General features: G+C 42.9%; 1 protein-coding gene across 3 annotated transcripts in view; it reads left to right on the top strand.

The window, feature by feature from the left end:
* The first annotated feature begins 1,658 nt into the window (after positions 1–1,658).
* clip2 (CAP-GLY domain containing linker protein 2) overlaps positions 1,659–12,941 on the top strand; it is a 30,775-nt gene continuing 19,492 nt past the window's right edge. The window contains exons 1-3 of one of the 3 annotated variants that reach the window (XM_036215225.1): positions 1,659–2,164; positions 3,801–4,026; positions 10,834–11,312. In XM_036215225.1, coding sequence (XP_036071118.1) covers positions 3,912–4,026; positions 10,834–11,312 — 594 coding nt within the window. In that variant the 5' untranslated portion in view covers positions 1,659–2,164; positions 3,801–3,911. Of the gene's footprint in view, positions 2,169–3,800; positions 4,027–10,833; positions 11,313–12,941 lie in introns of all 3 variants that reach the window. The other 2 variants (XM_024266219.2, XM_024266220.2) reach the window with 2 other exon arrangements.

The following is a 12,941-nucleotide window of genomic DNA, read 5'->3' as shown; positions in this document are numbered from 1 at the left end:
TAATGATGTTTTAATGCAGCATATTTAAATGATTTAGAATCACCAAATGTTTTGTGTGAAAAAAATCAATATTTTACAAAATGAAAAGTTAAATGAAAAAATGTAATCATAGTTTCCAGTGAAGCAAAATGAACATCAGAAAAAAAGTTTCTCCTTGAAATTATTGAGATTTTTAACAGCATTTTTCAAATTACTTATAAACTATAATATATTACAGATTATTTGTTAGTGTTGATCAGTAAGTAAGTGATCCTTTCATTTACAAAGTTAGTTTTTAATTTTGTGAGACGTTTCATGACTTCTGTATTTGTAGTACTGACAGTCGGACAGAACATCTGAAATGACAAAGTATTTCACATTTATTTTTACAACAAATGGTGAAGTTAAGAAAAATAATAATGCTTGCTTTGCTTTTAATCCACAAGAATTAAAATACAAACTAACTGCTTAAAAAATGAGAAAACAGCAGAAACTCACCCTCTGTGTGTCCTTGACCCTGGAGAACACACAAGGTCACGTTTGACTGCTGTTTTTACTTATTTTCTAAAAAATCTATAATAAAGATTTTTTTTTATTTCTTTAACAAAAAACACAAACCTAAATAAGCAAACAAACCCAGACGAAAATTGTTCTTGTGGTCTCCAGAGTTAAAAAACTAAAACAAGAACACAATGAAAGGAAGGGTCTGATGACTGTAGCTCACAGCAGAAAACACAACAGGACTAAAACTCTTAAAGAACCTTAAAAATAAAGTCAGTACTTAGAAAAATGTTGACCTGTTAATAAAATCTGTACTAATAATAATAGCATCCTTACAGTGACTAAAAACAACCAAAACGCAAATTATTTGGGTCATTTTAACCCCTAATTTCTCTGTTTTTTTAAACTATTACCTGTTTAAATTTGTAATTACTACATATATTAATATTTATTCATTTTGTTTCACTGCACTTATAATGTTACTTTATTACTGCAATAAAAGACTTACGAGTTACTCTCGATGCTGATTTGTAACAAACAAGAGGTTCTGGATTAGAATGGATGTGTGATTCCCATCAACTTGATTAAAGTTTTCTTGCAAAACGCAAAATGAAAAACTGACTTTATAAAAAAAAAAAAAAAAAAAAAAACAGAATCCATGAGTTTAAACCAAAAGCTGGAAAAGGCAAGTATAAAAATGTTCTAAGTTGCTAAAATAAAAGTTCTGAACAAAAACAGGAACAGAATTGTTGGTACTGCTCTGGTAAATGTCCAGTGAACAATCTAAAGAAAAATAATAATACATACAAATATTTGGGAAAATCAGCCCACAATTGGCCTCGTGGATACAATAAAAATGTATTTTAATGTCATTTCTTTTTTAAAATAATTCAAAATAACTGAATCAATCGTTTCTCTTCTTAAAGCTGTCCAAGTAGCTCCTGGAAAAAAACAGCCAATCAGAACAATCTGTAGCTCTACTTCTGGGTCCACTGACCAATCAGAGTACAGTTTGTGAAGCCGGAAACAGGCCCCGCCCCTGACATGTTAAAAACAGCAGGAATCACATGTGAAGGATGAACAATAAACGTTACATTTGAACGTTTTTCATTGACATTTTTACAATATATAAAGATAAAATGTTTTTTGTATTTATGAGTTCAGATTGATAATCATTCGGTCAGATTTTTATGAACGTTCGGGATAAATAAAGTAATAATTAAAGACCGCGTTGAACGGCAGCGTCGGTTCTTTTGATGTAGTTTTATTTTGAAGGGCGCACATGGCGGCCCAGCCTCCGTCCTGCGGCCCCTTTGTTCCGCCGGTGGGTTGAGTCAGAGTGGGGGGGTCTCTGTCCCGCACACCCACCGCCAGCAGAAACCGACAGACTGAAAAAAACTGCGGGAGGGGCGATTTCCAGGGCAAAGTCGCCCCGGTAAGCGTCAGCACCCGAAGCGCCTTCGGCATCTCGTTCGGTTTTCTTCGGCTTCAGCTGTCATTCCGGTAAAAATGAGCCGGCGGGCTACAAGCTAATCCTCCGGCGGAGTTCTCAGTGAGTCGGAGCGCTCTCCCCGCCAGCATCCATATTTGCATCCAGGGAGTGGCAGCCGCCGAAGCCGCCCTTCTGCCCGCCGAACACCTGGACGCCCCGGCGCCTTTTCCAGACGGGATTTCACGCAGACGGGCAGGTGAGGAGGCTTTTGTGCGGTTTTCGTGCGTTTCTATCAGAGACGTCGGGGTGTGCGTGAAGGGCAGTCTCGAGCACGCTGCCGCAGTCGCTACAACAATGGATCAAACCGGCGCCGGTGCGTTTAACGCGGCTCCGCTCCCCTGAAACCTTTATTTAAACCGGTTCTGGAGACAGAGAAAGGCGGGGACGGCTTCATCTGGAGGGATGGAGGCGCGCCGATCCGGTCGGAAATGAGCGGACGCTCGTTTGTCTGAGTCAGATGTGGAGAGTGAAAGGCTGGGAGCAGATGTGAGATGTTTATGCAGGTCTGTGACAGCATGGAGCTCCATGTAGGCCACGATGTTGGGCCTGCTGAGACCCCAAACCATCCCGAATGAGGTCACTGGAGCCCGCACGTCCTCAGATAAACGACTAATCGTTGGCGGAAGGAGATAAAAGTTAGAGTTTGGGCTTTAGTGAGGACCTTCCAGACGTAAACATGCTGAATGTTCCTGTTTTTGTTGGTTTCACCACTAGAACAGTTTCACCATTCTTACATTCCAGCTGGAAGTCTAGAAGTCAATCAAAAACTGAGGTGGAACCTTCATCATATGGGTTCAGTGAGGTTGCAGCTACATGGGAGCTAATAATAGGGCGTGGAAACGTCTGGAAAACAGGTGAATTAGGTTTAGACAGTGATGAAAAACATCACTTTGAGGAGCGGTTCTGAAGGTTCTGGGGGTTTAAAGGTGCCTTTTTTTGTTGAAGATCAAAGAAGTCTTAAAGTGTGCCAAAGTACGTTACTCCAGAGCCTCTCAGGAGGATGCTCAAGTTCAAACCATCGACTGTATTTTTGAACTGGACCGAGTGACTCCTCCCACCTTAGTGTTCCAAACAGGAAGTGGCTAAAATAATCCAAAACCCCATAGACTTCTATAGAGGAAGAAACAGCTGTTATTCAGTCATTCTATTGGTATATTATTTAAGTTATAAACAGACCAATCAGATGCCTCAATTAAAGTGGGTGGAGCCTCTGCTGGCCCCACATTGAAAAGGTTTGACATCGTGATATATTTTTGCTGTAATTCAAGTTATAAACACATCAATTAATTTTGGTGGGTGAACCTACTGGGTTCGAAGACCAACGTTTATGTTGCTCCCTATAAGTGGTAGGGGTGTGGCCTTCCAACAAGCTCACCCCTGATTGGTTGCCATAGAAACTCAAACAGACCTGGACCAATCACTGCTTACTGACAGCGTCCGGCTCCAGCACGCCAGCGTCCGTATCGCCAAAACAATGGCGACTGAATTGACTGAATTTGTGGATGGCGTCACTCAGTCCAGTTCTTACATACAGTCGATGGTTCAGACTGAAGTCTTCATACGTTTCTATACGGACAATAAACCGATCACTTTAAAACTTTTATATTTAACCATCTGAGTGAGTTTAAAAGTGTCAGTTTCCATGGAAACAGCATCTTCATGGGAGATTTCCCTTCATTTTTACAGTCTAGACTAGATTTTCAATACAAATGAATGTTTATTCATAATGATAATGTTTACATTTTGGTAAAGAACCCATTTCTTTTCTTTACCACTCTTCCGTTTAACTTTTACTGCTTTCCTGATGAGTCACGTCTCGTTTCTGCAGACAAACATGGAACCTGAAAGCCTCCACTTCCTCCTCTAGAGCCAGATCCTCGAGCCTTCACCGCGTGGGCGGAGCTCTGAAGTGCCTCCGCCCCCTTCGTTACGCTGCAGAATGAACATGCTGAAGTCCAGCGGGCTGAAGATCCCCGGCCGCGGGGCCAAACACTCCAGCCCGATGGGAAGATCCTCGGTGGGCGGGACGTCCAGCCCCGTGGCCCCTAAAGACGGTAAGTCACTTCCTGCTTCTTCGGCTAATGACTGTACGGCACAGCTGGAGTGCATTACTCAGTCCAAGAATCCGGATGGGAGATCTTCTCTGATGTTTCCAGTTGCATTCTGGTTCTGGTGCAGGAACGCTTTTAGTTTGAGCTTTTTGTTTGTTTGTTTTAGTTTGAGCTTTTTGTTTGTTTGTTTTTGTTGTGTTTGAAGCAGCTGAAGTCTCAGGATCAGGAGCTGTTCTCCAGGAGAACACGGGATTGAAAAACAGATGCTTTTAAGGATCTAATGGTGGAATAGATGAACTGGATGGGTCTGCACTCACTAATCCCAGCTGCTGAGCAGCTGCAGTGCATCTGGACGCCTCATCCTCTTTAGCTCTCAGGACGGCCCCGTTTCCACCAGATCCACGTGCACATGTGTCCGGGATTACCTTCTGTCTGTGGATTTGTTCATTGAACAGCCTGTAGGACCTCCTGCTCCGGTCGGAGCCTCGTGTCAGCAGAGAGCAGACAGACAGTGGCGTCCTTGTGTTTGTTTGGCCTGCAGGTTCTCTGGGTGTGAAGGAGTTAAAGCGAGTCCTGAATGTGAGCGTTCGAAGCCTCGGGTCCGTCAGCTGTGGCTGGATGGAGTCCTGGTTCAGTTCTTCCTGTTGATGAGGAATAATAACAAACTCCTGTGAAATGATTTTGAGGTTCTTATAAGATTGAAGACCCACTCTGATGATGTTTATGTTCTTTGGTTTAGTATAACTTTTCAACCGTTAACACGATAATTCCAACAGATTGTAAAGGAGAGAAGCGGCTCATAGCCGCTTCTCTCCTTTACAATCTGTTGGAATTATCGTGTTAACGGTTGAAAAGTTACAGTATATTAAAGATTTTCTGTTTAAGCATCACCGGTATTAAAGGTATTAAAGGGTCAGCATGTCATGTTTCTTGAAATGGAGCTCATAGATGAAGAAAATTCTGCTTACAAATGCATTTCTGTGTTGGGCTGTTAATGATTAGTCAACAACATCGACTAACTTTAAAAAATCGTCAATGCTAATTTGATGTCGTCAACTAAACTGCAACGATTAATTGGCCACTAATCATCTATTGAATTTGTTGTTGACTATTAAATTAGTCGTCAACTAATTCAATAGTCGACTAATCGACGACTAATCGTCTATTGAATTTGTTGTTAACTATTAAAGTAGCTGACGACTAATTCAGTAATCGACTAATCGACAACTAATTCAATAGTCAATTAGTCAACTATTCAATTAGTCAATCACTAATTTAATAGTCGATTCGATGACTAATCGACTATTAAACTTGTTGTTGACTATTAAATCAGTTGACGACTAATTTAATAGTTGATCATTCGATTCATTGATGACTAATAAACTATTGAATTAGTCATCGACTATTAAAATAGTAGACTACCAATTCTATAGTAGATTAGTCATCAATGAATCGAATGATCAACTAATAAACTAGTCGTTTGTGACAGCCCTATTTCCAAGTATTTCTTTATTTAAATCGTTGTGAATCAGGAGCTGACGTTAAAAAAATACAGTTTGAAAAATATCCTATTTTCACACAGGAAATCATATGCATTCACTCACAGATTAATAGATCCATGAACGTCTTTGTTTTCCTCGTCTGAGCTAGAATCTGGATCTAGACTGTACAGCTGGATAGCGACGATGTTTCTCTACGTTTTTTTATTGCAGTGGTAATGTTAGCTTGGGTTGTGAGGGGCCGTAAGTTGGCAGAAAATCATGTAAATAGAAGGGTGATGGGAAGTGCGGGCGGGGATGCTCTGCACCTACGCACCTGCCCACAACTCAGAGATGAATTTCTAATAAACTCCTGCTGCTCTGCAGAAACTATGTCCTGGAAAAAAACAGTTTTTAGATTTTGACAAAAAAAAAACGGCATCATCATGATTAAAAGAAACATTAAAAATTGATCAGATTGGGACTTTAACGCAGGAACATTCTACTTTTGAATTTTATTTGTGAATCTTAGACGGGAAGTTGGATAAACAATTAAAGCTCAGCCAGTTTGCAGCCTCATGGTTGAAGTTTTGTCGGTTGCACAAACGTAAACTCGGACCTTCTGTTCATTCAGAAACAAACTCTCCTGCTGCCCATCAAAATGCTTTTGGTCTTTTCACATCCTAATTAATGAGGTCAGCTGCTTTCTTATTGTAAAGTGACTGAAGTTCGCAGCAGAACTGCTTCAGTCGGACTTAAGAGGTTTCGGCGTTTTTTTATATTCTTACAAACTCTCCCACCTGTGAGAAAGTTCGTCTGCTTGTTCAGTCAGATTTTAAAGGTCAGATGTTTTCTTGAAGGAAACTGTTGACGTCTGTAACTTAGTTTGTTGTAATTCTCAGTTTTTGCCTCTAGATGTCAGCGTGTCTCATTCATGTTTGTTTTACTAAAATAAATTTCCAGTATTTATTATTAATATTTTTGTTTGTTTTAAATGTCTTTTAAAAGCTGCATTATCTGTGAGTGTAGCATTGGGGAAAATATACAAAAATATTTGATGTAAACTTTAAATATTTCAGAAACCATCTATTTATACGGAAGCCGAAAATGGACCGCCCTACTTTTTTATTGTTTTCTAGTGATAATGAGATAATATCTCGTTATATATCTTTTTACAAAAAAACACACTTCTTTTCCTTGAGAAAATGAGATAATAATTCGTTATAACGAGAAAAAGAGATATCTTATTAACGAGATAATAACTTAGTTTTCTCGAAAAAACAAGATAAGAACTTGTGATAACGAGAAAACAAAGTTTGTTTTCTAAAGAAAATGAGACATCTTGTTAAAATGAGAAAACGAACTTTGTTATCTTGAAGAAACGAGATAAGAACTTGTTATAACGAGAAAACAAACATTGTTTTCTCATTATAATGAGTGATTAACTTGTTATAACGAGAACCTCATTGTCTAAAAAAGATATTAACTTGTTATCTTTGAGTGTAGCATAACTGAAAATATACAAAAAGTATTTTACGAAAACTTCAAATATTTCAGAAACCATTGATTTTTACGAAAGCCGAAAATGGCCTTCCCTATGAACGAGAAAACGAGATAAAAACTCGTTAAAACGAGAAAACGAACTTTGTTTTCTCATTATAACAAGATAGTGGATCTTGTTAGAATGAGAAAACGATAGCAAAAGTAGGGTAGACTGTTTTCGGCTTCTGTGGATTTAAATTAGAAACGTATAAAAAATAAATCTTATACTTTTGTAAATACTTTTGCTTTTTGAGTTTTTATTTCACACTAACAAATGATTTCCTACAAAGCTGACTACAGCTTTAAAATGTCTTTCCATTTAAAATGAATAGATTTATTTCTTCTTCTTTAGTCCTGTTCTGTTGTAAAATCTCAAACATGCATGAAGATCTTTTTCCATGACTCGGCATCGAGTCTGTGAGATGAAACGGAACTTCCTGGAAAAGTTTCTGACTGAAGGCTGAGCAGAAATCTGGACAGTGATGCAGCTTTAAAATATTTTTGTCTAAACAAAAGTCCAGCCAGTAAGTAAAAAATCGTGCAGTATTTCATTTCTTTTTTTTGAACATCAGCTTGAGTTTGTGTTCTTCTTGTTTCTGAGGCCATTTTGCTCAGAAACTTTCACTGTTCTTCGTCTGATGTGACTTCAAAGAGTCGGGAACGCCTGTGGGAAAGTCTGTGTCCGTGAACGGATCCGTTTCCTGCTCCTGATAGGCGTTCAGTCACATGACCTCATAGCTGGGAGGTTCAGCCTCCAGAATGTCTGTTCTCACCTCCGCATCTTAACTTCAATCCAAAAATTCTGCATTTTTCTGAGTCATTCCAGCTGGAATTCTTCAGGAAGTTTAGATTCTGTGCATCTTATCTGTGCAGCAGCTGAAGTTTCACAAAGAAAACTTAATGAAACCAGAAAACCATGCAGCCTTTTTCTGGTGACAGCAGCCTCTAACCTGTGGAATATTTATCTCCAGTTTAAGTAAATCGTCTTTCTCCTTCTGTCTCGTTAAACTGAGCCATAAACGTCGGTTTTGTGTCGCAGAGGACCCGCAGACGGAGAGGTCACCCCCCACTAATGACCAGACGTTCAGCCGCTTCATTCGAAAGCAATAAATTGATCAGAAGTCAAAAGCATGCAGGTCAACCCCCCCTCCATCTGTCCCGTCCGGCCTCACCCTGGAGGCTGGAGTCTGAAGCCAGAGGCAGAAGGAGCTGAGAGCGCCGAGGGGGCGGGGCTGTTGTGGAAGATGATGACAAAGACGTGGAGTTTAAAGAAGATGACCAAAGAGACGGGGGGGTCGATCAGGGAGGAGGGGCCGAGGAAGCTGTGGGGGCTTCATTGTGCCGAGCGGATGAATGGTGGGATTCAGATGGTGGTGGGAGGAGGCACAATGGAGAGAGTGAGCGCTGTGTTTCCAGCCGCGGCTCGCCTCGCTGCTCGGTTGCCGCAGCAACTCGGACCCGGTTAGCCCGGGTTCAAGCGCTCTGGAGGCGGAGTCAAAACCTGCTGAAAACAAGCTCCACCGAGCAGGTTTTTGGTCGGTTTGAAGGCAGTCTGGCTTCAAAGTAAAACATCTCATTATGAATGAAATGTATGAATAACTTCAACTCATAAACTAACCGGTTATCCCTGTCCTTAGACCCTCCTTCCTGGTAAAGAAAAACTCCTAAAAAACCCGATTCAGGAAAAATAGAAGAAACCTCAGATGTCCACATGAGGAAGAGATCCTCTCCCAGGACGGACAGGAGATTTACCAGGACTGTTTAGGAAGAATTGGCTTATCTAACTCTACAACTTTGAATAGAGTTCAGCCAGATAGAACTGGGGGACAAGTGGGGGCGAGGTCCAAGGCCAAGACGAGCCAGTGGCAAGGTCCACGGCCAAGACGAGCCAGAGGCGAGGTCCACGGCCAAGACGAGGCAGAGGCAAGGTCCACGGTCAAGACGAGCCAGGGGCAAGGTCCACGGCCAAGACGAGCCTGAGACGAGGTCCACGGCCAAGACAAGCCTGAGGCGAGGTCTACGGCCAAGACGAGCCAGAGGTGAGGTCCACGGCCAAGACGAGCCTGAGACGAGGTCCACGGCCAAGACGAGCCAGTGGCAAGGTCCACGGCCAAGACGAGCCTGAGACGAGGTCCACGGCCAAGACAAGCCTGAGACGAGGTCTACGGCCAAGACGAGCCAGAGGTGAGGTCCACGGCCAAGACGAGCCTGAGACGAGGTCCACGGTCAAGACGGGCCAGAGGCGAGGTCCACGGCCATGAACAGGAGCACAGACTATCCCCCAGGAATCTGGAATCTCTCCCATTAATTTTCAAACAGTTGGTACTTCTGTCAATTATGAAGGACGCCATCTATACGGAACTACCAAATCAGAGTCCCTGATTGTGTTTTGTAAAAATTGACTTAAATAGTTGCGTCAATGCGTCCGTTTACATAGATTTTTATAGAAGGAAGTCCCTTTAATTGGGGCGCCGAAAACAGGGGGCCCATCCTCAGGTGTCTGATTCTAGGGGCCCAGACTGAGGGGGGGGCACAAATCCCATAATGCAAATTTGCAGCTCTCTTAGGGGCCCTATAAAAAATGTTTTCATAGGGCCCAAAATTCCTAGCGGCACCCCTGCCCTTGAACACAGACCTGTGTAAACATGGAATGACGATGGCGACACTAGGCTGGACTTGAGGGCTTAGTGTGAAACTGCTGGAGGTTATAGTGGAAAGCCGCCATTTACTTTCAGTGAACAGGAAGTAAGAATGTAGGTTTGTAGCTTTTATTTTGTAGGTTTTAGGGAAGTCTTTTTAAAAAGCTGGGGATGTTTAGTTTGGTGTGTTTTGACTTTGGCACCTATAATAAATGTAAGTAGTCATCTATCTTGTGTTCTTTATTGTTTATTTTCTCTGCACATCATTGTTGCCTGGTGTAAGGAACACAAAAACAACATAAAATCACCTTAGAGAGCAACTTTCAGACACTCAAAGGTCTCCTACTGTTCTGTCTTCTGTTCATCTGTTCAGTGTCAACCTGAGACATGAGTCTAAATGTATGAAGATTAGAAAATTTAGTAAAGATTTTATGCAACAATACAGAAACAATGACACTTGAGACTTAGATATAATGTCAGAATACTCAGATTACAGACTAATAATCTGATCTTGCATTAATCATTGCCTGGTTCCTTAAATGTGGGAAATTAGGATTTTATTCATAAAAAGTCTGCATGAAAACCAATACGACTAAAACCAACAACAAATATGTTGAAATTAGGATTTTTAAAGCTGAATCCCGAGGCGTTTTGGGCCTAACACTGTAATTCTGTTCTGGATCTGTTCAGGGAAACAGACAAAGATGAGCGACTCATTTTCCTGATCTGACAAACACTCAGGTCCGGTTCGTAAGCTCCAGAACCAAAGAGTTCTGAGCGGCGGGTCGCTATAAAAACGTCTCCTGAATGCAAAGCTGCAGCCTGACAGAAAAGCGCCTCAGAGCTCCTGGCATCAGCCTCTTCCTGCAGCACAAAGAGTTGTTGCTGACGGCGCAACCCGCACGCAGACGCCGCCAGCGCCGTTCCCAGGAGCAGGAGGCCGAAAACGGGAAACGTGAGCGGGGTCAGCTCGTCGCTCTGACCCACTTTTCTGAAAGAATTAGTGTCCTGTAATCTTGAACAAAGTGGAGCGGTGTTCTGGACGCCACCACGCAGCCGTCTGCCGCACGCTGAGCAGGAGCACTTCTCATCAGGCTTTTATTTTGAAAAGTCCTGTCATTTTTAATGAAATGTCACGTCTTGTTTTCCAGGTGCTCCACTCAAACCCGTCACGCCCACCAGGATGTCGGAGGAGGGCGACGACGTTTTGGGCGACTACACCGTGGGCGAGCAGGTCTGGGTCAACGGGGTCAAAGCGGGAGTCATCGCCTACCTCGGGGAGACCCAGTTCGCCCCGGGCCAGTGGGCCGGCGTGATTCTGAACGACCTAGTTGGCAAGAACGACGGTTCAGTGGGCGGCGTGCGCTACTTTGAGTGCCAGCCCCTTCAGGGCATCTTCACGCGGCCCTCCAAGCTCACCCGGCAGCCGGTCGGCGAGGGCAGCGACAGCCACTCCACAGACTCCGCCCAGAACCAGCAGAGCGGCGGTCAGCGGGTCGTGGTGCCGCTCAGAGAGGGCCTGCTCAACAGCGCCGTGAAAACCGGGAACGAGTCCGGGTCCAACCTGTCGGACAGCGGGTCGGTCAAGAAGAGCGGAGACAAGGATCTGCGGATCGGAGATCGAGTTCTGGTGAGAAAACGCCGTTGAGTTTCTGTTGATCGGTCAGTCTGACGTTGGCGAGATCATCGGGGATCTCAGGACTTCCTGATACCTTTCAACCAAACTTAAACTTAAGTATCACGTACATTTCTTAAGTCTTTGATGTCAATCAGCTGAGACCTGTCATCAAATCAAACTTGGTTTTCAAAATAAAAGCAGAAGAAGACTCCTAACAACTGGCTAGTTTTGGTGGAACGCCAAATATTTTTATTTTACGCAGCTTTTCTCGTGTGTTAACCCTTCAGCTCCCCATCAGCTGCAGACATTTTCCTCTCCTTTCTGATCATCTTCTGGTGACGTATCGACGCGGGGTCATGTTGCTTTCCATTTCCTGATGGACGCGGGGGACGCTGAAGCCCCACGCTGGTCAATATCCTAAATCACTCTGGATTACTGTTAGCACTTAGGAGGGGAGCCGCCACTGCTGACACATTGATCACTGCATCCATCCATCCAGAGCCTCAGCTTCTCCTCTGGAATGGAAGCTGCTGCGGTGGCGAGGATGCGCCGCCGTCTGCTGTCAACCCGACATGACACACAAACGCAGGATCGTGTCTCCATCCTGGGCTTGAATTACAGAGGATGCTGCAGGTGATACCGGATCAGACTGGAGTTTCTCTGGACCAAAATGAGGAATGTTGGACGTTCAGCCGAAAGAGCGTCTGGAAAGACCGGCTTGGATCCTGACGTTCCCATGAAGCTTTTTAGGCCTGTTTTCCTGTGCAGCCGATGGGACAACCCAAACATTTATGATTCCGTACCAGAGAAATTATGATCAAAGCCAAAATAAGATTGACCTCAGTCCTCAGTAGAGCTGCCAAGATTTTTTTTCAGTTTTTTAGGCTAAATTTTAGTTTAATATTTCAGCTACATGCTAGCTATTTTGGCTAATTTAGGCTTTTTTCATTTTTTAGGGTAATTTAGCATTTAGCTAAAGTATTAGCTGATGCAGTGTCGCCATCTCTCTCATCTTTTACAAGAAAATGAGCTAACCTATTGGTGTTCGTGTCTGGTAAAGCTGAATTAAACGACAAACTTGTAATCCTACCAGGAGAACCAAACGTACCCGGGCACGGTACACTTCCCCTGATGTGAACAGGTTCTTAAACTCCTGAAAGACACTTTTTTTCTCTCCTGAGAAGCAGACATCACTTTTGCAAATCTGATTTGAAAGCATGAATTCCTTCAGAGCATCTTGAATTCTTCTTGTCGATCTTCTCGCGTGTGCCGCATGTCTGTCACATGTGTGAAACCTACACAGACAACAGCTGTGAAAGTGTCTTCCTGACAGGAAAACTGTCTTTCCGTCAAACCAGGAAGAGCCACCAGCTCCTCAGTAATAAATTACAGGCGATTTCCTCTTGAAAAGAGTCGACATTTTGGGGTCAGAGTGGAGGAAGAGAACAAAACTACAAACTCGACTTGTTTAGGAAAATATTTATATATTTTTGTAAGTCTGTTTTTGTAAGTTTTATTTTGGTTTAGCATGTAAAAAAGTTATTATTAACCATCTCTAGTAGGGGTGTGCCAAAATATCGATATTGCGATATATCGCGATATTTAGTCCTGCGATCGATTCTCGATGGGTTCTCACCGAGT

Source organism: Oryzias melastigma, linkage group LG14 (genome assembly GCF_002922805.2).
Source record: "Oryzias melastigma strain HK-1 linkage group LG14, ASM292280v2, whole genome shotgun sequence".
In the NCBI taxonomy this organism is placed as follows: Eukaryota; Metazoa; Chordata; class Actinopteri; order Beloniformes; family Adrianichthyidae; genus Oryzias; species Oryzias melastigma.
This window is presented reverse-complemented; position numbering and strand designations above follow the sequence as displayed.